General features: G+C 39.2%; 1 protein-coding gene across 1 annotated transcript; it reads left to right on the top strand.

Moving 5' to 3' along the window:
• Positions 1 to 5,906: 5,906 nt before the first annotated feature.
• On the top strand, positions 5,907 to 10,384 carry irx1a (iroquois homeobox 1a). Its single transcript, XM_054781741.1, has 4 exons — positions 5,907 to 6,482; positions 7,355 to 8,432; positions 8,607 to 8,682; positions 9,321 to 10,384. Exons 1-4 carry the CDS (start codon positions 6,240 to 6,242, stop codon positions 9,394 to 9,396), a joined length of 1,473 nt encoding a protein of 490 aa, XP_054637716.1. The 5' UTR covers positions 5,907 to 6,239; the 3' UTR covers positions 9,397 to 10,384.
• Positions 10,385 to 27,792: the final 17,408 nt, after the last annotated feature.

Raw genomic sequence — 27,792 nt, 5'->3', positions numbered from 1 at the left:
TCCTAAATACAATTTTTAACATTATTAGAGCCCTCTAGACATTAAATAATACCCCTATTGTCACTTTTACACTTATATTACCCAATATAGTAGACATAATAACAGAAAATAAGCCATTTAAGATATTAAGGAAGGACAGGAAGTGACATCAGGGGTTCAGAGTTGAGTTTTAGCTTGGAGTGGATTACGGCCACAGCAGTGGCCCGCGTTTATTATGATTATTGTGAGATAAATTCAAAACCTGTAATAAAAGCCAAGTCTGATGCTTGTGTGCCTCACCAAACATTACAGGAACATTACTGACACCTAGTGACCAGTGTACAATACTACATGGCATCACGGTTTTGAATGCATCTTCTGAATGCCTTATATTTGTATTTTAGTTCATTTATTGTTAATTTAGCCGTTTTTACCTACGCAAAGCGCAAGCACAGCACGGAAGTTATGATTTTGCCGGCTTTTATCTGTTTGTTTGTTTGTTTGTGTTCAAACTAGCTTGAAAGGTTCTCAATGGATTTGGAAGATGTTTTCAGGACTTGTCAGAAATGGGATATGGAAGAACTGATTACATTTTGGTGGTGATCTGGATCACCGTCTGGATCCAGGCATTTTTTAAAGGATTCTTTAACACTGCGAGATGGGACCACTTTTGGCATTTGTGGATATAACTCCACAAAAAATGGTCAGAGCACTTGGAAAAAAACATACAGGACAATTTTCCAAATGGTTCTACAAAATATCAAAGACTGATCCAAAAAATGTAGGATTATTTTGGTGTGAATCACAATATGGGGGTAAATATGGCACTTGGAGGAAGTCTACGCTTTCTGAGTGCTTCTGTAGTTACGGTTGGAAATGCTTAATTTAGGCAAAAAAAAAGCAATCCAAAAAATGACTTAAATATGCAAATATTTAACTAAAAATAGGCCATATTGAAACATGAAACAGCATGATTTATTAATTAACATATAACATAAGTGATAGAATGAAGCAGGGAAATTTGAACCGCGATGTCGCAAGGAACGACTGTACATGATTAAGTATATATTTACAGCTTCATGCAGTTCGCATATAATGATCAAAATGGTCTATACTGTATGCCCTTTTCATTCGGGTGGTTACAAAAAAAGCTCCATAGGATTTCTGGTATGTTTTGAGTGCCATATTGAGGACTTTCAATTATATATTAGAACAAAAACGCACATACATATAAACAGATTTGATTATTGTCTATTTAAGGTTGCATAGTAGTTAGTAGGGGTGTTCTTTTTTTTTCTCCCCCACACGGCATACATTAAAATCATGATGTTGCACTTGTCTGCATTGTTGCACTTTCCGAAAATGAAACACTGTAAACCAGAGTGTCCAAAGTGCATGTCGGTCCGCAGCTTTTTTTTTTTGTTTGTTTTTTTATTGGCCACCAGCATATTCTAAAAATACAAATAATTTATTGCTAATGTGATATATTGTTATATATTACATGTATTTGCTTTTTCACATATAACACATAAGATGTGGATGTTTCGGTCACATAGCTAAGTATATTGACCTACATGGGATTGTTTGTAGCATATTTAATGCACAAAATGTCCCAATGTGCCCTCTCCCGCGTCCTTCATTTTTTTTTTCCATCATCCATCTTCTGTGCTGCTTATCCTCACTAGGGTCATATGGGTATGCTGGAGCCTACTCCGGCTGACTTTTGGGTGAGAGGCAGGGTACACCCTGTACTGGTCGCCAGTCATTTGCAGGGGCATATATAGACAACCAACCATTCACACTCACATTCATACCGATGGACAATTTAGAGTTATTTCATTATTTTTTTCATCTGAGAATTTTATTTATTGGATAGTTACCTGCCCACAGTTTGCAGGTTTATATTTTATTTGAAAAATCATTAAAGCTAAGCAGTTTTATGTTTTGCATTCTGGTCCCTCACTGTACCAAAAATGAACCAAACTATGACCTTAAAACCAAGGTATGCACCGAACTGTGAATATGGCATACCGTTGCATCCCTAGTAAATCTTATATAGTTAAGATGAAAGATGAAAGATATCTCGTTGGTAAATTATAAGTAAATTAACATTACTAACCCTAAACAATTATTGTTTCCAAAATAAAACACTTTTTTATAGATGATAATCCACCAGTCATGTCACCTTCTGCATATACAGGTAGTTTCTGTGGGGCTTTTGCCTATAAAATGATTGTTGAGATCTGTATTGAAGTATTAACCAGTGTTATTGGCCCCAAAATGTTTAATATTGTTTATATTTTGGCTTTGCAAAAGCATTTTTCTGCGTTCATATACAGTAAAACCTGGGTTTACAAACACCATGGTTTCGTATGATTCAGTTTTGAACAAAAGTTTTCAAAAAAATTTTGCCTCGGTTACCATACACTGTCTCAGTTATCATACAACGTTGCCTGTAATAAACGGTTCTAGTTTACCCTTTGGTACATTGATAGCATTGCTTGTTCATTCAGTCATTTCAGGATCATACACCCAAAACCACACCTCTAGATAGAGATAGAATAGGAGGAAGGTAATGTTGCATAAGCGGTAAAGGTGTTAACAAAACGGAGATCTCAAATGTTCGAAGAGAAGTTGTTGCTGGTGTGGATCCCCTCCTCTTTCTAACCTCCCGTCTTCCCTCGCTGCTCCTCACCGTCTTCGCCAACAAGAGGCTTCAATAAGAATAAAAGACATGGTAAATGTTCATTTATCCATTTCATTCGTCATGTATAATTATTTTGCAATATTTTCTGCTTGTAAAACTACAATTATTCTCAATTATTCTCAATAAAAAGCATTTTTGGTTAATATTTTTGGGTCTCTGGAACGAATTCATTGGATTTACATTATTTTCTGTGGGAAAAATTGCCTGGGATTTCTTACATTTCGTTTTTTGTTTGTTTCTAGTTTGCTTGTCAATAACGAAACCCGAGGTACCACTGTACATGCAATTGCAAAGGGAATCAAACTGTAATTAAAAAGCGCTTGTTGCAGGGCTGCAGAGCATCTTGAAAATTGGCGAAGATTAGAGCCCGGCAGGGGAACAACAGCCATTCGAGTGTTTAGCTGTCAAGTGAACACTGTTGTGACCTTATGAGACCCAGAATAGGCCTCTTTTATGAGCCAGGAAATTCCTAGTTTCCTTACCTATAGGTGTGGTGCAGTTGTTTGAGTATCAAATATCTCACTGTAAGACCAGTGCTCCTCTGACGTCCCCCATAGCTAAACAGTTTGGATGTTGTGTTGGGGAGTTTGTTGTAACTTGAGGTATACGCATATGTATGTGCTAACGAGTTGTGATGTTCAATTCATTTTCATCTAATCTCCTCTCCTCCAGGGGAGAAAGGAGTTTTGGTTTCAACACTTAATTTGGTAATCTACGCAAACGGCACAAAAGGGACATTCTGCAGATTCTTAACCTTTCCTCAACTTTGGCACTCCCACAGGCAGGAAAGGAGTATCTTTCACCACAGTTATTAGTTCACAGAGACACCCTTGACCTCTACGGTGGTAGCTAACCGTCAACATAACTGCTGTTATTGTAATACAGGTTCACAGTGACTTCTATTGGAGTCATTCAAGCCTGTGTTTTTACTCGCAGGTCGAATCTTATGGCCTGGGTTCATGTATTATTAGATTAATTGAGGAAACATATCACAGCCGCTTAAGCAAAATATTGGCCTAATATTTTGGACTGACTGGTACACAAAAATAACCAGTACTCGTATTTTCATTTGTTGAAATATTTTCTTCTAAAACAAGGACTATATACCGCATATACTTAAAATATATATGTTTTCACCACACAAAATATTGGGATATGGTCTACTTGTCTTTGTTTATTGATATAAGGGCGATCATTTATTTTAGCCTTTGTCATTTATTGATACATGCTAGTGTTCACTGACATGATGGGTAAATGCCACTGGGTTTTTATTGATACTTACACATGAGCAATGCCAAAAAGAGTAATAGATATGTCAGAAAGAGGTTATCTATTGGCCGCCAGAGTAAGACAGACTTTACTCTCCTTCTTCCTTTTAAATTATGGAGGTGAGCGTTTGAGTCAGCTTTGGCAGATCAAGAACTGTGATTGTGTTAAGATTGTTTTTTAAGAGTGAAGGAAAAAAAATGCTGCTGATAAGAACTATTTCATGCTGAGTACCGGTAATATCTGGGGGACTTATGCAGGAGCTGGATGTGGCCATTAAGGCATAACAGCTAATGAAAAGCCTCCTGTAGATGTACATGATAAAAATATCAGATATGAGAAACTGCAGAGTTTGCTCAGTTGTCGCCAACTGGGCGGTAATCAAGTCTTTGCGTGTGTGCGCATGAAAAAAGAAATGCAGTTATTAACTCGTGGAATATGTAAAATAATAATCATTATTATTAATATTATTATTATTGTTGTTGTTGGTGTTGTTTTTATCCTCAATATATCATTCCTAAGGTGTCTTCTGTTATTTTATTATAAAGCCAAGTGGGAACTGTCTTCATCCACCCAGCACAACCTCCCCCCCGCGCACATTTCCAGTGGGTTATCGCAATTGCCATTCCTCCCCTTCTTTCTGATGTGTTACCCAGATTACCATCAGTGCCCCTCAGATATTTTTTAACAGATCCTCGGCGCTCGGCAATATCCACTCGGAGCCATCTGGTGCAGATCAAAATCTACTGACTTCTTGGGCTTCAGTCGTTAAAGGTATTAAATCTAGATCTGCAGAATACCCGCTCTTTGACTTGGGAGGTGGGTGCTATAAGAATCAAATGCAATAAAAAAAATAGAAGTGTTAAAGCATGAACACCGTCGTCCTGCAAAGCCGTGGCTGTGTCAGGAGAGGCGAGCAAAGGGGTTAGTTAGTATCCTACACGTTGCTGGAAATTGGATAAGCAGTTCAAGAGGGAGTAAAATATTGCATGTTTTGCTTAAAGCGGTTAAAAGTTGTAACTGGTTATTTGTATGCATGTAGAAAAATGTTGCGAAAACTTCAGTTCAACAAAATCTCCAAATTAGATGTTGAAAAATATACTGTATATAGATTTTTTATTTTTTTTTTGCATAGTAAAAGCTGCAAGTCTCATTCATGGACTTGAATAGACTTTCCAGCCTGGTGTCTCTCTGTGTTTGAGTTTGTCCCTGCAGCTTTTTCCTCATTCCTTTTCAAAGACAGAAGGGAAAAAAGTGAAGTGGCTCTGCTGTTACAAAGGACAACAACAATCTGGTTTAAGTCCACAAAACACACACAGATGGAGAGAGAGTGAAAGAAGGAGGAGGGAAGGATTGGCTGATTAAACCATTAAGAAATCAAAAGGAAACTGCAGGAGATCTTAATAATACTAAAAAAGTAAAATAACAGAATATGCGTATAGTTCAAGTGTGAACCTGTGTTTTTCTTACATGTATAATTTTTTGTTGGTAAAAAAAAAAGTTGCCATGTGCTGAAATATCCACTTTAAAAGCATTCGATAAGACAGGAATTAATCTACCTTGGAAAAATGACAGTTTTAAGTTAGACGTCAGGAATTAAATTAAACAGCCCGTGTTAAGCAAATAACTAATTCCTGCAACGAGACGCCTTTAATTACAATTTAAATCTATTCAAAGCAAGTTCCTTCCTCTGACGGGTTTACTTCCCCTGGTGTCGGACAGCTGTAAAATCGCGTCGACAGGTTGTCATACAACAATCAAAGCCTTCGTTGAATGGACTCTAAAGCTTGAACATTTAACATACAATAAGTCCAAACACGGTTGGAGCGAGAGAGAGAAAGATGGAGCGCAGGAGAGATAGTGTGTGTGTGTGGAGAGACAGAGAGAGAGAGCGAGGCCTCAGCCAATGTGTGCTCACTCCATATTCACATTATCCCACATTGCTCCAAACGAGGAGGAGCTTGTCGGCTCAAGTAGGGGATGCCAATCAAAGCTTCAACTTCAAATTGTATCTGAGAGATCAGCCTGGAGACCTCAGGGCCAGGCGCGTCAGTCTGTGCGCAATTGGTGATCACATCACATCCAAGCGGACTTTGCGCAACCAAAAGAGAGAGGAAGCCGAGATTTAAGAGAGTCTTGTTTCCACTGCCTACCACTGCATGTCAGTAGCAGCTCTCACTTCTCTTCTCTTGGTTGTTTTTTTCTTCTTTTTTTAACCTTCGCGAGTACTTTTTTTGACGCATAGTTTGTGGACGTTCCGAGCTGAGCGTCAACCCGGCGGTGGAACATGTCTTTCCCGCAGCTAGGCTACCCGCAGTACTTAAGTGCCTCCCAGGCGGTGTACGGGAGCGAGAGGCCGGGAGTGCTAACGCCTTCTTCCCGCGGAGGGAGCACCGAAATCGGAGGTAGTCCAACAGCCACCGCGGCGGCAGTCACCTCGGTGTTGGGCATGTACGCCAACCCGTACGCGCACAACTACAGCGCCTTCTTACCTTACACCAGCGCGGACCTGGCTCTTTTCTCACAAATGGTGAGTTATCCTATGATTTTATTGTTTGTGCTGCGTGCTGTCAACAAATTCGCTTTAAATTGCTGCAATTTAAATGCAAATCCATGCAACACTTTTTAAAACTCGAATAGTTTATTTCTGTTCTATAGGACTTGTGTGTTAAATTGCATTAAAAACGTTAAAAGCCTGACACGTGTGTGACCAAATAAAAAATATATATATTCTGACTACTCTCCGTGCTGTTGTATTCATAATGAGATTAATAATACTACTAGAAGAACGTTTGCTAGTCAGTATTTCACATTGTTTGAACAACACGCGTGTGTATAAATGCAGCTCATGGATTTCAAGCAATTGCTGTGCAAATGTTTTATTTCTATAGCTTGGACGAAACACATTATTATGCAATTCGTTCGAGCTTATCTTGTTTATTCTTTCTTTTGTCAGTTAAGCATGACAGCCATGTGTTTTTAGTGACATATTTAATAATTATCTGTGGTGAAAGAAAAAAAAAAGATACAAATTAACAGATATAAATAAACTGCGTTAATTAAAACGATGACGAATAGGTGCTTAAAAAGAAGAAAATTGCGCAAATTAATGTTAATCAATAAAAATTTACATTTTTTAAGTATAAAATAAAGTATATTTTAATATGAGAGCGCTTTACACACTTTGTTTTTTTTGACACAGAGAAGTTTTTGAGTGCACGCAAAAGTTTATTGCAACCACAAAACCCACTTTCAACAATTATAGTTACATTCAGACATGTACGCATTAGCACATGCATGTTTATTGCGTGTGATGAAGCTCTATATAAATAAAGTGAGCACGTGCTGTGGTGTTTATGGATGTTTAACATGAAACATGACATGCTCTTATTACTTTTCAAGGGATCACAATATGACCTGAAGGACAGTCCTGGCGTTCATCCGGCCAGCTTTGCAGCCCACACCTCTCCTGCCTTCTACCCATACGGTCAGTTCCAGTACGGGGACCCGGCCAGGCCCAAGAACGCCACCAGGGAGAGCACCAGCACCCTGAAAGCCTGGCTCAACGAGCACAGGAAGAACCCATACCCGACTAAAGGGGAGAAGATCATGCTGGCCATCATCACCAAAATGACCCTGACTCAGGTCTCCACCTGGTTCGCCAACGCCAGGAGGAGGCTGAAGAAGGAGAACAAGGTGACATGGGGGAGCAGGAGTAAAGAGGACGGGGAGGATGTTAACTTATTCGGCAGCGGGGACGAGGCTGAGAAGAATGAGGATGAGGAGGAGATTGATCTGGAGAGCATAGATATAGACAAAATAGACGATAACGACGGGGATCAGAGTAACGAGGATGATGACGATAAATCAACAGAGGGGGGCACAAGGGACCACAGGGGTGGTGGGGACGCGGGGGGAGAGCTGGACAGCTTGGAGAAAAGACGGGCCTTCACCCTGCAGGCCCACGAGGCCTTGGACAAAGCTAAAAGCACAATTTCAGTCCACGCAGGTTGCAAAGACAACTCGGACGGTACCAACAACACCACACGAGTTCTATCCCCGGACAGACCTGGAGGCTTCCCCTTGCCCTCGAACAATAAGCCCAAAATATGGTCATTAGCGGAAACCGCCACAACCCCTGACTCTTCCTCCCAGAAACCCACGTCCCCTTCTGGTCCAGTGCCCCCCTCTCACCCTCAGATCCAGGCCCACCCCGCCTTCCTCCCCAGTCACGGACTGTACACTTGCCAGATTGGAAAGTTCCACAACTGGACAAACGGGGCTTTTCTGGGTCAGAACTCCCTGCTCAATGTGAGATCCTTCCTGGGGAACCACCATCATCACCATCAGCACCAGAACCACCACCTGGCGGGTCAGCAGCAACATCAGACACAGACATCAGTGGTGGTGTCCCCGGTTGCTGCTGCAGCGGCCCTCAGCAACGACAGCAAGACCCCGATGAGCAGCCCTAAACACATAGGTGAGATGATGACACGACTTTTACATCAAATATTATATGATATATACCATGCATACAATAATATACATTATTTATATTTATCGTGAAAATTGCAATGATGTGCACATTGTAAAGACACACAGCATCTAAGACAAGTGTAGTATTAATAAGGATATTTTTCTTATCTCCTTTCAGAACACGAAAACGGTCTAAGGTCTGATTCCCCTCCAACACCCACCCTGAAGCCTTCTTTTCGACCCCTCCATGACAGGTAAAAATGTTTGTTTTCAATGTATAATTTTGTTCATTCGGGAAAATTAAATCATTTTGAATGGACGTTTTTTTTTAAATGTCGCAATCGAAATTAGATAAGCAATTATTATATTTGCATAATTTGTTCAAGTAAAAAAAAAGTAATTAAAATATACGTTTCTGGACAAATAAAGTTGAATAGAAATAGCAAGACTAGAAAGTCAAATAAATAAAGCTCAGTTTGCTTTGCGAGTGACAGGGGTCTTGACTCTCATCCCACACCCCCTTTAATTCCTCCCCCTGCGGGGATAGTGTGGCTACTTATCAAGTCACCGAGTAAAACGGGCTCTGTCTGGGCTGTGCTTTCGCTAAAGACCCCTGGGAGCCCCGGAGCCCAGGGGAGCGCTCTCTCAGAAAGAGGGAAGAAAAAGGTTTACCTCTGTTTCAAGTACAAAACAGCCCCCGTCACCCCCAAACGTGCTATATAAATAATATTTGGATTGGAAAGTTGACTCATTAGTCGAGGCTGCATTTACACACTGTTCATTTTCCAACATAAACGTCATTTATAATACTAATGTCATTATTATAATGATTATTACTGTTGTTATCGGCCCACTATTATTAATGCACATTTCTGTTTTCTTCTTTATTTAGATCGTCGCTGCCTTCCAGTGCAAGGAGTCCACAAGACGCCACACAACGGGTCCTCACTGCTCTCTCTTCGGCTTGATTTTTTTTTTTTTTTTTTGCTTGAACAAAAAAAAAGACTTCACACCCCTAAAAAGGACAATGGAGAAATTATGATGCAGCGCAGCATTCAGTCTTTGCAGCTGGTACAGAGCAAATGGCGTCATTTGGTATATCCTGTGGATGGATGCGGATACTTCCTCTATTGTTGTGTAGCCTATAATCGCGCCTATAATGTTAATCTATCTCTCTACACTTTACCCCGACAGAATGGGACATTTTGGTAGGCTTTTTACTTTGTTATTATTAATATTATTATTATATTATTATTATTATTATTATTATATCTTGTGTTTTGGTGTCCTTTCTTTAATGTAAATATCATGTGATTTAAATTTGTAAATAGGAAACGTTGAAGGAATTTGTCCAGATCGTATATTTTGCCTAATAAACTAAATATTGGAATTAAAACGAACCATTATTATTATTACTATCATTATTATTGCTGTTGTTGTATTACTATCACCGCCTGCTAACTTTAGTTACTCCATTTAATGTCACACGGGTGAGAATGAAAGGAAAAGAAAATATTGACAGTCTGTAACCAATGCCTGCCTGCTTAATTTTATTCAAGTTTGGGAGGAAAACCGCGTGGATGCATTGAGGTGCTAATAAGTGTCCAGATGGTTGCTGGTGACAGAAAATGGACAGCAGCAGCTGGGAAGGTCATTAAGTAATAATATGGGAACGCCCAGTCCAAACAAAATCAAATGGTTAAAATCTAATCTGTCAGAGGGAGAAGTCGATTCAAATATAAATTATTAATATATATATATTTTATATTTTCTCTGGGGGGAGGGGCAGGCTGACACTGTTGGTGTTTGGAAGCAGAGTGCGTGTTTCGGGATGCTGTCTGCGCAGGCTGATTGTGATCATTAGACTTCCAATCAGCTTCTGGGTCGGTGACCAAATTAATGTATTGATTAACAATAACAACCTGGTTAGGTTTAAGAGGAAAAAATAGCAGTGATGTGGATGGAATTCTTTTTTTTTTATTTTTAAATTGGTATTATTATTTTTGGAGCTCAAAAATACCTCACTTAAAAAGTAGGAACCATGTTACTTTTCACTACAGACAAGTTAAGACTATATTTTGAGAGCACACCTCCTCAGCTGGGGTATATTTTCAAGTGTCATGTTGTATTTTAATATTTTTTTCAAAATAGCAAGCTGCAAAGCAAACAGTTCCTGCGGATGAATGAGTTATAGTTGCTTCAAATCACATCTGTTTTGCTATATCACAGCGACCTCTATAGGCAAGACAGAAAAACAGTTTTCACTCTGCAGAGTCGATAAATCCTTACATTATCATTAGCGCACAAATGTTATTGATTACGGTCTTAAATGTCTTTAAAAAAATGTCAACGTACGACGTCCGTTAAATACAGGTGAATCCCAAATGTTAGAATGTGATCAAAAATATTCCAGTAATAATCTAAACAAGTCATAAAAAAATAAAAAAAAAACACATCATGTAATAATTCAGGTCAATTTTTGTCTATTTTGCAGGAGTCACCTCGTAAGAAAATAAAGTTTTCTATTAAATACAGTTTTGAGAAAAAAGTGCATCTTATAATGTATGTTATCATTTATAAAAGTGAGCAGTGTCTCTGCTTACTTCAAACAACTGCAAGTCTAAAAACGTGACCTCATCAGACAGAAGGACGAAAGCTGTGACTTTTCCTCTTTTGACTGCTTGGTAAACTGAGCAGACTGGCTGTGCGGTAAAAAAGGAGGACGTCTGTGTGCATAAATCTGTGTCACTTAAATGGCCATTGCCTTTTTACACAGCGTGGCCCGGGCTGGAAAAAATGACAAAAGGTCACTGAAGGTTTTGTGCAACAGAGGAGGATCATTCAGCGATTGGAGTTGCTTTTAAACAATTTTATAGTTAGAATACAGCATGTAATACAGAACAAAAAATGTATTTGTGCAGACAGAATAGAACATTCACTTTTAAAAATATATATACATATATATATTTAGTTTTTTTAGTGAATCAAAGCTGGGTCCACTTTGTTCCTGTCATTACAGTCCAGTCCAAATTAGACTAACACTAATGTGATGACCAGACCAAGCCTCGGCAGGTTCAGCTAATATGCGTTGACACGTTCTTTGGCATCAAGGCTGCCTAATATTGCGGTGGTGGAAAAGGCAGGTGTGTACATTTCGCAATCCCATCCCAACCCCTCCTCACTCCATTTGCACAGCATCCACTCATCAGCTAGCTTTTAGGGGTGAAAATTAAATAACCTCTCTGTGTCCCATTTATTTCCTTTGTAGTCAAACAGCCTCAGGTTTGAGCAAAGGCGTTAGCTGCAGGCCATAATATTGTGTTTCCATAATATATACAAAATTATTCATTTAGTAAGTGGATGTACGGTGGATTGTCTAATGCCTAATGAGCAGGGCTGGAGCTGATAATTAGGCTGTCACTTTCAGCCATTGCTTCCCTACATGCCCTGGGCCACAATACAAGGGTGGAAGAACGAAAATAAAGAACATGAATTAAAAAAGAGGGGGTCTGTGGAGATATGAATTAAAATAAATATAGACTTAAAACACTTTGGGATTATGGAGTGTAGATATGCATACAATTATCTGCTTTTAATACACTCTTTATTCTCTGACAAATGAGTTGTTGTGGCATAAGTGATTTTTATTGTTTTAATTAAAAGAAATATGTACAAGCAATTTTATTATCATTTGATTCTATTTTAAGTCAAGTTACCAATTATTGCAAAAAATAAAGAAGGGAATAAACATGGAGGCTTGGGCTTTTACTATTTAAAGAACTTTTTCTGAGGACTGCAAAATCATACTGAAGAGATATGTAAATCACGGCCCACGCAAAGACAATAAGTTGTTGACCCTAAAACAATCTAGCATTCTGTCACAGGCTGTGGCCCCCCCATAATACCACCGTCCTTTGTTGGGGAACAAGGACCATCTCCCCCTGCAACTGAGACATGTCACAGTGTGGCAATCCATTCATTTTACTGCTGAATTGTGTATTGTGACACTGTGTGTGTGTGTGTGTGTGTGTGTGTGTGTGTGTGTGTGTGCGAGAGCGAGACCGAAGGGGGGAAAGGTGACTGCATGGGGAGGAAAGTTTATCACTGTCTTGTCTTTTTTGGCAGCACAACAGACTCGACCCCTTGTTGTCCAACAACACAAATGTCTTTCCCGCTTCCTCTCCCTCGCCCTCCTCTTCCAACCCCTCAACCACCCTTCTCTCCTCTTCGCTTAAACATCTCGTTTGTCTTTCCTCAAGGATGGCCGCCCATATCTTTGCCCCTCTAATCCATTTATCTGGTTTCATGAGTGCGGTATTGGTTGAAGGCCGACACAAAAGCCGTCTCAGCGTGGCCTCAGCAGAGAGAAACACAACAACAACAACAAGCAACAAAAAGTTAGCAGCAGTCACAGCAGGGCCGCTACGGAACCCTGCTTCACGCCGTGTTCGCCCCCTTCTATGTTTCCTTGTTCCAGCGACACAATGGCAGTGAAAGGAACGGATGCCTTGGTCCCAGGCTTTTCATTTTAGAAGCGGTATGCTGCTATAAGACACAACTTGCCAATGGAGGAGGCTAGAGAAAGGGGAGTGTGTGCGTGAGTCAGGGGCTCTCGGCACGGCTACACTCGAACACAAATAGAAACACGGCGCTGGTACTTGCCCGACAACTGACTGGCTGCTCGTTCAACAACTCAATGACAACTCAGCAACCCGTGCAGACCCCCACTGACACAAAAACCTGGCCTGGCTTCTTGATGTACTTGAAATAAACACTGTCTGTAGCTCATGTTGTTGTCTTGTGTTTGTCTCTTATTTGGCCGTTCTAAGTGACATTCTCGCATTTTGATCGAGCAAGAAAGACGTACTAAAGACAAAAGTTTTCTTTGTGACTCCGAATGAAGAACACAACAAAGCTTTTCTCACTCTTCACTGATGAGGACAATATGCTTGTTTGGAGCTCACTCAACACACCACGCCAGATACCAGGGCATTAATTAGCTGGCCTAATATCCAAAATATTATTCTCAAATCCGATGTATCCTAGTTGAAATCTATTTTAGGAGACCTCAGTTGAACATGGAGGTTCATTATTATCGCCTTGTTTGCTACATGTTTGTTGATCAAAGTTCTTTCCTGGTGTCTGTTGTTGTTTAAAACTGACAGGGTCCAACGTGCACACAAGAGCCCTCATGTTCCGACACACACGATTCGGGTTGAGCGTCTGTTCCATTAATGACTCCACCAACCAATTAAAGCAGGTCTGCTGCGAGTTCCCCTGCAGGATCTGTAGACAATAGCTCCCTGGTATAAAAACTATATTTAGGGACGGGAGAATGTATTGTGATCACCTCATGCACACTCTTACACACCAGCACAATGAACACACAAAAACATTGGTGCGCGTGCACACAATGTTGGTGCGTTGTTTTGGAGGATCAGAATTATTTTTGCCTTAATTATCCATCGGTATGGATACTGTTCTTTAGAGGGGTTAGGAATGATGGAGATATTTTTAGTTATTCATTGTCTCCCTGTAATTATACACTCATCAGAAGTGAAGTTTTTACATTTGGCATGTGCTTAAAAACATCAATTAGACAGACAGCATTGTTGTTGCGATCGCTTTGAAGTGAATCCCCTCCCCAAACACAATTTGACAGAAACTTTTATTCTCTGTGATCGTACTTCTCTTTGTTAGCACAGGGTTTGTTGCACTGAAACAATGTTCCTTCAAGCTTGGATGGATTACCGACGCAGTCTGACATTGGTAATATAGCTATAGTCATTTTATGAACAATTCCAACATGTCATAAATAATGGATCACTGTGACTGCAATCTAGCTCTTAATGCCCAAGATTTTGTCGAATCAATAAGTAAAATCAACGACTAATTTTACACATAAGTTAACTGACAGTGTGTGTGTGATTAATCTATAACAAGGGATCCATGCACCCCTTGCCCCCTTTTCCACCCTGCACAAATATTTCTTCACTGACAGATAGTATAGTCAGATTTTTCCTGCCTTCTTTTCTGATGTGATGCCATTGTGGTTTGGGCTAATTCCTGGGGGCTATACAAAGTGGAGTGCGGCCATATGAAGTATCATACCGCAGATGTGGCTGAAGCACAGGAATTTCCATTTAGTAGAGGATGCAGCTCTCGCACAGAACGCCTTCCGCACATGTGCAGTGCAGAAGGCGACATCAAATGCAGAGCAGCATGTTTGTCTATGCGAAATGAAATATTTTCTCTCTCTACACCATCTAACACTGATGTATACTGCGTCCAGGTTAATCGGTGTCAATATGCATTTTTAAATATATTTTTAATCATTTACTTGTATCTTGTATCTTGCTTGCTGCTGTAACAGGTGAATTTCCCTGCTATGGGATTAATTAAGTAATACTACTACTACTTACGGTTTATTGCTTAAAATACAGTCACACCTCGGTTTTTGTATGATTCTCTTTGTGACGGAATTTTTTTGTCTTGGTTCTTGTACACTGTCATGGTACACGTAACAAACTGTTGTGTTTTATCCTTTGGCACACTGAATCTTGTAGTATCAATAAAGATGCGAACGAACTATTCCCGGCATTGTTTGGTTATTCAGCCATGTTGGATCACACGCCCAACACCAAATCTCGTAATACTTAGCTTACACCAGTGCTTCTCAAATAGTGGGGCGGGCTCTCCTGGAGGGCGTGGTTATCTGTCAAGACGGGCGTGAGAGGCAGGGAGAACTTTCAATATTAGTGCAGACCTTCCAGCATGTACGAATGCGTTGTACTCCGCATGCAATTTGTCTCTTGAATACGCTCTCAATTTTGTTGAATTTTGCTGGATTCACTTTCAAGCTCAGTCTGTACAGTACAGATAAATACTGTAGATATTATCAGTTTTTCAATAGTATTTCAAATCAGGCCATTCTGTGCTCGCTTTTGGCTTGCTTACAATCACAGTAATCGGCACGAAAACATTCCTTTCCTCCAGTGGGGGCATGACAGAAAATAACTGAGGGCCACTGGTTTGCACAATACTATGATGTCCTGTAAGACACATTGATTTGGCAAACTCAAATTAGAATGTTACACACCCTAGTCTGTTTGCCGCATTAACAACTTGCACTCTGGCAAAGAAGGATGAACTCAAGGAAGCTAATATTGAGATCACAAGCGATCAGCTATGTTGAGAAGTTGTTGGTTTGGATCCCCTCCTCTCTCTTCTTCTCCTCTCCTCACCGTCTTCCCAACAAGTATTCCATAAAGGTAATAGTGATGTTTAAATGTTAATTTATCCAATTAATGAATCATTTGTGATTATTTTGCGATACTTTCTGCATGTAAAACTGTAATAATTCTCTATACAATGTATTTTTTGTTAATATTTTGGGCATCTGGAACAGATTACTTGGATTTACATTCTTTCCTATGGGAAAAATTTCTTCATAATATACTGTATATTGCTTTATATATATTTATAGTTTTCAGCAGATCTTTTGGAAAGAATTATTGAGAAAAACTGAGGTACCACCGTACTTTGTATGATAAGTCAAAAATATGTGTGATTTTTACTACAGTATGGTCAATGTTATCATTATTTAAAATAGAAAATGTATATCCAATGGCTAAAATCTTTCATTAAAATGTCAATTTATTGACAGTTAGTGGTATTAGAGTAAGTCAAATAGTTTTTTATTTTAATGAGAAAAGGAATGTCTTGAATCTAAATAATCCCCGGTTTGCCCAGAGTACGTTACAGAATTCAGCACCACCTCTAAATGCCAGTTATCAATAATTTGTTTTGAAAGGAAACTTAATATGTATCGCACCAACCATGCCCTTGCCCAGAGCAGACGATTACAATGTCAGACACTGTCACCCGGTGTACTGTAGCCAGTACATCCAATGCCGGGTCACCTGCCGTGCTGAAACAGAAGAAGAGCAGGACAAGAGCACAATGTGTTGGAAATATCACTTCACACAAGCCAGAACTGAGCAGCCAGACTACCTCGCAGTGATACCAGTTGCCTTCTGCTTGAACCGGACGCTCTTTCTTCACGCCTGCAGTTCCCCTGTACAGTATCCCATGTAACTTTAGCCGTGTCACATGGTGCAAAATGCAGAGTTTCAACAGAAGCCAGCGATGTCAAATATTAACTGAAGTGCTATCCACCAGAACAGGTGGTTTGGCAGTGTTAATATATGTCATGCAAATTCGACAGGGGAGGGACAACTATTATTCCCCCAAGGATCCTCTGAGTAAATCATTTGTAGAAAAGTATGCATTGAATGTATTGGTGGTGTACAAATATCTAAATCTATATTTTTTTACACATGGTAATTGTAATTAGTTTTGTACGCTTTGTACTAATACATTTATAATGGACAATCTTTTTTTTTTTTTTTTTTTTTTTAAGGGAACTAGTAATGTAATGAATATGTTGCAGCTCATTTCAAACCAGCATGTGCTTCTGTGGAAAAACATAAACATTGTTGGTGTTGACAAAAATTTCATTTGCGCAGCCTTGAGAGATTGCATGTGGATGGCAGCCTTTAGAATTCAACAGTGGTTTGATCAAAATGTGTAAAATCACGCCTCGTCCAAACTACTTAGCTAATGTATTCTAACAGGAGTCCTCAGAAAGGATCAGTGGCTATCCATGACCTTGACAATCTGTTGCCAGGGAAGTTATAAAAAGATATAAAATATGTATGAAGTGAGTTATTAAGACCACGTGAATTACAGGAACAAAGGCTTTTTTTTTTCATGGGAAATCATGTTCACATCAAAGTTTAAAAATACATTTCCACATCTTGAGTGAATGCCATGGCATTCTCTCTGTGATCCGTCTGAACACATCTGTGGCCAATACTGTCAAACATGTGGTCAACTTCTGAACAATGCCAGCAGACCCTTGACAATACTTTACACTAAGTGTATTGACACAGGACTAAGGACACATGTCTTAATGAGTTAATCACTCAAACAGAGGTTGTACTTGTAGTACACTTCTTTGTTATTCCTGAAGTGTTTGGCATAAACATTCTGGACAACTCTTTGCTTCAATTTGCAAGAAGTTTCAACTTCTGCATAAAGGAAATGTTCTGGAAAAATAAGGGAATTTCACAAGAATATTCCACAAGAATTTCCGCCACTCGACGCAAGAAAATGTTTTGTCTGGCTTTCCTAGCCACAGGCGGTATTACGCCAATATTGCACGAGTGCTGTGAGTGGACTAAAAGCTGTGCTGCTCCGGCAGAACTAGAGGGGATTTTTTTTGTCCATGAAAGTCAAAATACGGGAAAGATATGGGTAACGATTAAAACGGGAGTGTGCCGGGAAAGAAGGGCAAAATACTTTCCCGGTGAAAATTGGAGGGTTCACAGGTATGCCCTTTCTATTCCAATATGACTGCGCTACAGTGCAGATATTAGAAGCCAGACCCTCTCCTCTCGCATCAGTTATCTCTGACCTTGCTCTTCTGGTTGAATTTAATTCCAACAGTGACACTCCAAACACAAAAAATACAAATCCTGTCAGGTTTTCAGTTGTAAGTTCAAAATAAAGCGATTGCCATGCCTTTGGAGCTCTAAGACAAGAGTGCCCATTACGTTGATCACGATCTACCGGTCAATTGTGAAGGTAGTGTGGGTCAATCACATGTGTCACCCAAGTCATAAAGATCACTTTGTAGATGTCATATATCAGACAGTTGACATTAAGCTCCCTTCCTGTTTCGCTGTTGCGCTTCCGTGGAAAAGTAAGTGGCGAAAAGACTTCACCAACGACGGAGATGCAACTTCCATCTTTATTATTCCGATTACGGATAAACTAACTCAGCGGTAAAACGCCTATACTGCATCTACAAAAAATGTTATCCGTTCACTTGTAGCAAAAAAAAAGGAAATTGTTTGATGGTCTGCTCTGCTCTGCATCCTGAACTCCATTATAGAAATGTGTGTTTTCTACTCTTTTATTTTGTGGAACTATTATTTAATGATTAACCGGAATGAACGCTACGTAGCTATTTTGACTGACATACTACTCGGGTTATGTACAGAACTATTGAGGAATGATGTGTAATTATATTTAAATTGATACATTAAATTGAATTGTGAATTATAGAATGACATCACCTATTTTGATGACCTGTAAACTTTGAAACTGTGACTGTGAAATACTAATCGTTAGTATTTATGATAGTAGTTTCAAAGTTTACAGGTTACATTTAATATATACTGTATATGTTATAGGTGTTATAGAAGGAGGTAGATCATTTAGAGTTGTAACTTGCATGGGGATAAAGTGCACCCCTGATATACAAGCACAATGTACATAAATGCTCATATTTATAGATATACTAAATATACAGTATATGTTCTCTATGTTTAAAGTAGAAGGTGGATCTTTAGGACTTGGTCATTTTAAAAGCAGGCTGAAAAAGTGTGAGCATCCTGGCTGGTAGAGGTCATCCTCCATTTGCCTCGGTTCTCGTACAATATGGCGCGTAACAAACTGCTTTATGGTACACTTTGGTACGCTGAATCTGGTGGGATTAATGAAGATGTGGACGACCTATTCCCAGCGTTACTTGTTTGTTCAGCCAATGTCAAATGTTCATTTATCCATTTCATTCATCATTTGTAATAATTAGCATTATTTTATGCATGTAAAACTATAATTATTCTTTGTAGAATGTATTTCATGTATTTTGTCTAGAACGGATGAATTGGCTTTATGTTATTTCTGATGAGAAAAATTGCTTCGGTTTTTGTAAATTTCAGCTTTTTCGTCTGACCTTTTGGAACCATTCATGATGAAAACCGAAATACCACTGTATGTTAATGTTTAACTCTCATAAAAGCATAAAAGCTATAAGCTACTGGCATACTTAGACTTAATAATTAAATGTATAAACTACAAAACAGTCTTATCCCTAATCATGAAGGTGTGATATGAAGGCAATTAATTGTATGCAAGTCCAGCTATGTCACAAAACTTCAGGTATTGCTCTGAAGTTTTGTTAAATTTCCAATTGTTGAACCTCATGGACGTTTGAGTTAGAGGTTCCGCTGTACTCACAAAGACGACAAGCACAGTATGTGTATTCCGGTGTATTCCATGAAAACAAGTTTATATTCAGATAGCAGAGAATAATATGATCGAGCACAGAGTTCAGTTTGCGTGTCCATATCCCCTCAGCACTGTCTTTTTGCGTCTAATGAAAACCAGTTGCCTCGCTGTTGAGATTCACGATTACTCAGAGCTTGTATCAAACATCAAATTGACAATTCATTTCATAGAGTTTCAAGCAGATGTTTGGTTTCCAACACCACCTGCCAAGAAAATCCTTAAAAGTAGTTTGAAGGAAGGCCAGAATATTACTTGCAACATTGATGAAAAGTGAGCAAAAATATTCTACCTCCTCTATGAGTACTTATTGAAAACAGTGAACTGGAAATTTGCCACAGGAGTTTCTCTATTGGTAGCAAAGGCTGGTGCCTCTTTTTTTAAACTGAGATTATTATCATTTGAATGCCCTGCAGCCTTTGAAATATTCATCAAAGTTCTTTCAATGCCAACTGTTGGTACGGGGCAGGCATGGGTGGCAGGAGCATGGACAACTGGACTCATCGCAACATCCAAGTTCTCAGCAGGCCATTCTGTGCTCGCTTTTGGCTTGCCCACTGTTACAATCACAGCTTCTGGATGAAGTTTGCAGTTAAGAAAAGAGATGGTTAATGGCGGGAGAGAGTGTATCAGCTCTGCCCTGTCTCTGCGCCGCCTAACTTACCTTCCCCCTCCCTCTCGCTCACCTCTCAACTCCCTCGCTTTAGTCGTGAAAGCGCTTGCTGAGAAAATCTTTATGAACTCCTGCGCCTGTCGGCTATGCTGGGACTGCTTAAAAACCTGCCAGTGTAACAGCTGTGTGTATGGGCTCGGCCCCGGATAAAGCACTTGGAAGTGGCAGGGCTTACACCATAGGGTGAGTCCTTATGAGGGGCCCTCCTGTGTGGTGGCCGCTGCTGGGGCTGTTAATTGGCACACTGTAGTGCTGTATATCTGCCCTTCATCATTCCAGACACAGGCAGAGGCAGAGGGAAAACCAAATGTTTATCCAACGCTCGGGGCTCAGGTTCACTCTCTTGCTTCCTCTACTGCTCCATTTGTTTATATACTGTAGTACATATTCACATATGCAATTTGACTCATCAAATACTGCATAGCATCTATTGTGGGAAAGTAAGCTATTGAGAAAATCATTTATGAATAAGTACACTTTTCCTTACACAGCCCAACAAACAGGATTTGTTTGCATTCATTAGGTCCACCTGCACAATTGCACAAGATTCCATAAAAGAGCTGTATCGAACTTCTTTTACAAAGATAATTTAGTTTTATACATTTAAGTGACACTGCATCATACTGAGAAGTGTTTCTAATATTTTTTGTCTTATGTAATTCATATTCATGAATTAACAACTCTCTGACAGTGTGAACAAAACAGAGCACACACTCGTGCAAGTGCACCTGTTACCTGAGTATTTCTAATAAAGTGTATCATCATAACAGATATTGTCCAGTAAGGTAGTAATAATGACAGCGACCACTTAATCACATATAAATACCTGCATATAGTTATAAGACCCCTGTAGGAACACTGGCCTGATGTTAAGCAGCTTGGCCCTGGTGCATCATGGGAGGAAAAACAAACACATGGGTCCAGCTGAAGACCCCAGGAAGCCATTTCCTCCTCATCTCTTTCTTGTGTGTGTGGGCGTGTGTGTGTTAGTTTTGAGATGCTTTAATTGGAATTGTATGGCATTAATGATGTTTACCCAGTCCTGCAGTGAGATCAAACACAACTGGATCGTAATTGAATCGTAATTACTATTCAAGATTTCTTAAATGTGTTATACTTCTTAGCATATAAAACTCTTCTGACAATTTCTTTTTTGGTTTTACAAGGCCTACATTCTGAAGGCATGTGCAACAAGTAATCCAGCAAACAAGTCAGACCCGATTCAGACCCTGATAAACGTGTGCCATTTACAATGACTTTGGAATGCAATGCAAATATTGCAACTTATTACAGACAACCTAAACTTATTACAGAAATGACTGTTGTGTAACTGTCAGCGGCAATTTTTCATTATGATTAACCACAACCCATACACAGTCCATTTCAAACTGAATTTAGTACCCCACTTTTTATATACTTGTAATTTTATACCATTCATGTATTTATGCTACAATATCAATCTCTCATATACTGCAAGGCAGTGATTTCCAACTACTGTGCCGTGGGACATTAGTCCGCCATGAGAGACCATCAGGTCTGCCGCAAGAATAATTTACTGAATTAATCCAAACATTATTATTTACTTACAACAAATAATGAACCTACGCCAGCGACGTCAGAACAATTAAAAAATAAAAATCTTCTTTCACCAGATGGCAGAAAGTACTGTACATAATTAACCTATGTATCCGCCTGGCGCCATTCATACAACCGATCAAGTCACTTTTTTGGTGTGCCGTGAGATTTTCTAATGTAAAATATGTGTCTCGGCTCAATAAAGGTTAGAAGACACTGCTTTTAGGAATACCTGCATGTGTACCCGAACTTGCTTCCTCATGCAAAATGTTTGAGAAAACGTTGCCATCTAAGGATTATTACATTTATGTTAGTTGAAAACATGCTGTGCATCATAGTAGGGCCAATCGGTTAGTTGAAATATGTGATTTGACAAGCTGTGAGTGCCACTAAATAAACTTTCTGCAAAGTGTGTGTGCAAACTCCAGGTAGAAGATATTTTCCCCTCAAAATTGATTCATTGTGCTTTTGGCCTAAAAGTGACAATGTGCATTGGTCAGTTCATACCTGGTGTTTACATTTACTTGTTGGAGCGATGAATCAAACTTCTGTGGAGTTGAAAACAGATGAGTTAGTATCGTCACTTGTTTATTTGTGTTCTGTGTTATTGTTCTGGTACTTTTTGTTTATTACCACCACTGAAGAGGGTAAAATATGATCACCATTACTTTTTTGCTTGCAGGATTTTTTGTTTTATGATTTCCATAACACAGAGTCTCCGAAAAAAAATTGCAATCATTTGAAATATGAATATCTGAGTAACTATGTCCTAAGCAAACAAAATTAAATAGGCTTCATGTTGAAAAATTAAATATAAAAAATAATTACAAAAATATTTATGAAAATTCCCAAAACATTCAAATGGATATAGTTTTTTATAACCGACTTCACAAAGCCTCACAAATGTTCAATATGTGCACAGCCAGTGATGCGACAGACGTCAACGTCCAGCTCCTGCCAAACACACGGTAGCATGTCTTATGTAACATTCTATGGCACCCTCAATGCTTCTCTCTAAAACAGGGGTCTCAAACTTGCGGCCCGTGGGGCCATATTTTGTGACTTGATATGAAAATTCAGTTTTTGTATGGTCCACGTATCTTGGGTGATTTATATTAATATTATATATACTGTATATATATATATATATATTGTGGTGAACTTCAGTCTCACAAGAGATGTGTGATGATTTTAGCGTTCTTTGTAAAATGACACCGCGAGTCAGACCGTTATATTGAGTAATCACCTCTTACGATTACCGATGGGTCGATGAGCTTGTCGTGAGTTCACTTATGGCTCGTGATTGGCTCCTGCTAAAGAAAGAGCTACCGTGTCCTCACCGACTCGTGAGCGGCACAGTATTTAAACGATTAGTAGAAGTTCTGAAGTATAGGAGATGTCACGAGATTAGAACATGGTCATAAATTTGCTGCACCGCTGTATAAGCTGCAGGATTCAAAGTTGACGAAAAAAGTAGCGGCTTATACACCGGAAATTACGGTACTTGAAACCTTATCTTTGTGGAATTCATGATGCGGCCCAGCCTCACCCAGACCCTGCCTCAAGCGGCCCCCAGGTAAACTGAGTTTGAGACCTAAAACATTAAATCCAGTTTTTACACATTTTGTTGGAATTTAAAGTCTTGAGTGAGAATTGGCTATGTTATAAGATGACAAAAGGACGTCAAATATTTTGGGATACAGTACCTTGCACTTTATGGACAGGCGGGGCATGGGCCGGAGGAAAACTCATTACATTTCAAATCTATTATAAAAGTCGACATTTTTTCTGAATTTTCAAGTAAATATTATATGCCTCCGAATGACTAAATTGAGACGTATGCAGAAATTGTCTATTGACAAAGTAAAGAATGAAGTGTTGATCCAAACTGGGATTGATTGACCTTGATGGAGGTCTTCGCTCTCCCGGGTCTCTCTTAAGTAATAACGCCGCAATGGTGATGCTTATGTTTTTTTCTGCTTTGTATCGGGAGGCATGACTTGTGCCACAAATCCAGCTCATGAACCTATGCACTCAGCAGAAATGGTGCTCATATGACAAATTGATTTACACAAGCTACAGCCACTTCCAGCCATTGCAACAGATGATGCACACATGAAAGTCCTGCTAAAAGCCAGCTATCAGCACATACCAGTGGATGACATACAGTATGTGGTAACGGTGTGATTCTCAAAAACTGAGAAAAAAAATGTGTTCAGAGTATTCCATCTGGGCTTTTAAATAAAAGCTGTGAATTATAAGGAGTAGGACAAATAAGTAAAATCTAAAGAGAAGATGACAAAATATCACAGAGACAGGAAAGTGTGTGATGGAAGGAAGAGGCGAGAGAAAGAAAAAAAAGAGTGACAGGAGCTTTCGAGTGGATGAGCCGCCCATAAGGTTGCCAGATGAGCTTCAGCTTAACCACAATCCTCCAAACTGAGACAAATATACGCCTCTATCTCCTGTATGTCTTCCACAGACGCCCCTAAATGATTGTAAACATTAATTCTGAAGAAAAGGGAGGCTTCCCGGGGGCCATTTCTGGATCACACTACCTCTGTACTGGAGCGAGATAATCACCAGCAGATAACGTTCGGTTAGCACAGAGATTTCCAAGAACTGACTCCACTACTGATCACTGAAAAATTTCAGATGAACCTTGTCAAATGGTTACAAATTCAATCCTGAAGCTAAATGTCAGATTTTTATGCTTGTGGCTTCACTGGAGCTGACAGCAACTTTCCTGAGCTATTGTGGGTGACGGAAACAATTAAATGCATTGGTCTAGAAAGGGTTCATGACATCTAGTTGGATTAGTTAGATGCTTTACATAAGCCAAAACAATTTAGTTATGTGGAGTTGTGAGTTCAGTGGTTCACAGCTACAATTATGCCTTTTCCAAGAGCTTTTCCACAACATGTACAGTGGAGCCTTGGTTAGCGTAATTAATTTGTTGCAGAAGAACCGACTCTAACTGAAACGGATGCTAACCGAATCATTTTTTCCCATTAGTAATCATGTAAATCTGATTAATTTGTTCCAGAAAGCCAAAAATGTTAACACAAAACATGTTTTTATAGTTTTACAATTATAGTTTTACATGCGAAAACAATTCAAAATGCATATAAATACATATAAATGATGAATGAAAGGTATAAATGAACATTTAAGGTTACTTTTACCTTCATTGAAGATGTGATTCTTGATGGGACTGTTCCCAAAGACACAATGTGGAGGCGAGACACCACACGGACACCCCCTTCCTGTTTTGCCATGAGTTATTACAGTTCCGTGAGGCAAACGCTGATGACAATATTGACGGGTGACGTAGCTGACTTTCGATTCCGGTTGCGGTTTTGCTAGCCAGCTATGCTAACAAAGACATCTGTGACAAAAAAAAATACATTCAGTACACAGATGGACTCATGCGGTGTATTAATAACACGCAGGAAATGCCCCACAAAAAAATTACGGAAAATATAACTGAGGCAACATTTTGGCGTAAATACATAAACTACATAAACCGAAAAACACGCTAACTGTGACGGACACTAACCGAGGTTCAACTGTAGTATAAGAAATGTGACAGCTGTACAGCATGTTGTCGACTTGATCAGATTGATGGAGATGAACCGGAGTACATTTTTTTGAATGCCTCCGTTAGTTCACCCAATCAAAGTATTTCAACTGAATTGACAATATAAACCAGATTAGGATAATGAAACATTGACATGTAAACAGCAATGGCATAACACCGCCCACTGGCTTAGGTTGAATTCAGTAGTAAGCGGTGGCGTCGGATCATGACTTTTCCGTAACTATGAAAGTATATCACAAAAGTAAATGCACCCCTCACCATTTTATTACAGCACTTTAGAGTTGTCTGTGTGCAACTTGTATAGCAGCATAGATCTACTGAAAAATCTTCAACACACACACTCACTTTTGGGCACTATACTACACACTAATCTCTCCTTTGGCACGGTTAATTGGTTCCAGACCCAACCATGATAAGTGAATTTCCATGATGTAGGATTCCCGATTTATAAGTGGAATACTTTCGCAGTTGGAGCAGAGAAAACCTGTTTGCGTCCTTCTAAATACAGTTTTTAACATTATTCGAGCCTTCTAGACATGAAATAACACCCCTATAGTAACCTTTACACTTGAAATACCCAATATTGTAAAGAAAGTAAGAGTAAATAAGCCATTTAAGACCTAAAGAAAACTCATGCTCGTGTGTTTTATTGTAGATGTGTTCCCTACAAGACAGGAGGTTGGGGGTTCAGAACTGAGTTTCAGCTTTGAGTGAGCAACGGCTGCAAAAGCATCCTGTGTTTTTATTTAGGGTTTTTATTAGAGATTATTGTGCCTGCTGTGAGATAACTCAAACCTGCAAACCTGCGATGAAATCTGATCATTGTGTGTCTCACCAAACATTACATTCACACTGACACCTAGTGACCAGTGTGGAACACTACATTTCATCAATGCCTCAATGCGTCTTCTGAATGCTTTATAATTGTTAGTTCATTTAGCCATGTTTATGCTTGAAAATGCTTAATTTAGGCAAAAAAGACATAACGTTTTCATATTTTCTTACTAATAATAGGCTGTATTCAACCACAAAAAAGCATGATTTATTAGTTTATATATTTTTTATGCCAGCAGCTTGTACAGATAAATAAATACAACAGGTTCTCAATAGTATTTCAAAATGGCAGTGAAAAAAAAACACGTATTAAAGAAAAAAAGATGTATATTTAACGTTAATGAAAAACATACCATACCAAGACTACTATGAATGGAGTGTATCCCAAAATTCCTCTGATGGGCTAGAACTAAATAGGACTTGAGGCATTTTGTGTCAACACAGCAGTACATATGGCAGTCACTTGACTGCGTCTTGACTGCATCTGTTTGTTGTTGTTTGTTCTTCTAATACAAGTGCAATACAAGAAGACTGCAAGTGTCTTGTATTTATTCTCCACTTATGCTCAAAGAGAAATGGCCGGCGTCATGCTCAGAAGATGTGTCGTAAAGTTTAAGTAAGATTATGACTGGAATTTTGTACACGCATCACACGGACAGTAAATTCCAGAAAGCCAAAAATGTGAACACAAAACACGTTTTTATAGTTTTTTAGTTTTTATAGGTCTGATTTAGAGCAAGGTCAGTAGTTGTCTATTTCCGGTAAACAAGCATATTGAGAGGAAGGAAAAAGTATGCTTTATTTGTTTGCTCAAAGTCTGTGCACTCGCCTTGTTGAAAAGGTTTGAAGCAACTTGTGAAAGAAAAAAAAAAGGTCCAGGTGTTTACATTTTTTTTCTGAAGAACTCCACATTGCTCCGTATCAGCTAATTATTTACTGATTTGACACCAAACAAATCCAACCTCTGTGGGTTTACGTTAAACAGGACGTGGCTCTCTGGTGCTTTTTCAAGGATAAAACATTGCATATGTCACATCGGGTATGCGCTTCCCTTTGTGCCTTTTTTCCTGTCCCTTGACAAGCACCTTACTTTGTTTGAAGTCTCATTTATTTTACTTACGTATCAGCTTCAGAATTGATTAGGGTCTTCTTTCAAGCACCCACAGAACACTGTTGGTTTAGACATTTGGAGTTCCTCCTTTCCTGAATCATTAAATACATAGCCTGTCCTGACATTATTACCATTTCCAAACTTCCCTGTAGGAATACGAGCGCAAACAAAATGTAAACATTTCGGACATGTGAAAGAAGATATTGGATTCAAACTTTCACCTCCTCTCTCTGTTTTTAACGTTGTTTGAAAATGGAAACCTGGTGTTTGTTTAGGTTTGTGTCCCCTGGGATTGGTAACATTTGGTCACCAAGTGTTTAATTGCGGTCTAGTAGAGTGTCCCAGCTGTTGAAGGTCTTTGCAGCAATGTTGAAGATGTGACACACAGCACGATAAGATGACATAGAGTATAATGACACAATAGAGTTGATCAA

Source organism: Dunckerocampus dactyliophorus, chromosome 7, assembly GCF_027744805.1.
Source record: "Dunckerocampus dactyliophorus isolate RoL2022-P2 chromosome 7, RoL_Ddac_1.1, whole genome shotgun sequence".
Taxonomy (NCBI): domain Eukaryota; kingdom Metazoa; phylum Chordata; class Actinopteri; order Syngnathiformes; family Syngnathidae; genus Dunckerocampus; species Dunckerocampus dactyliophorus.
This window is presented reverse-complemented; position numbering and strand designations above follow the sequence as displayed.

What these genes read in the sequence shown, in the direction of transcription:
- irx1a (XM_054781741.1), top strand. Translation starts at nt 6,240, where the DNA reads ATGTCTTTCCCGCAGCTAGGCTACCCGCAGTACTTAAGTGCCTCCCAG. An exon ending in GAGCAGCCCTAAACACATAG is followed by an intron (nt 8,433 to 8,606) that starts GTGAGATGATGA and finishes ATCTCCTTTCAG; the next exon opens with AACACGAAAACGGTCTAAGG. An exon ending in TTTCGACCCCTCCATGACAG is followed by an intron (nt 8,683 to 9,320) that starts GTAAAAATGTTT and finishes TTCTTTATTTAG; the next exon opens with ATCGTCGCTGCCTTCCAGTG.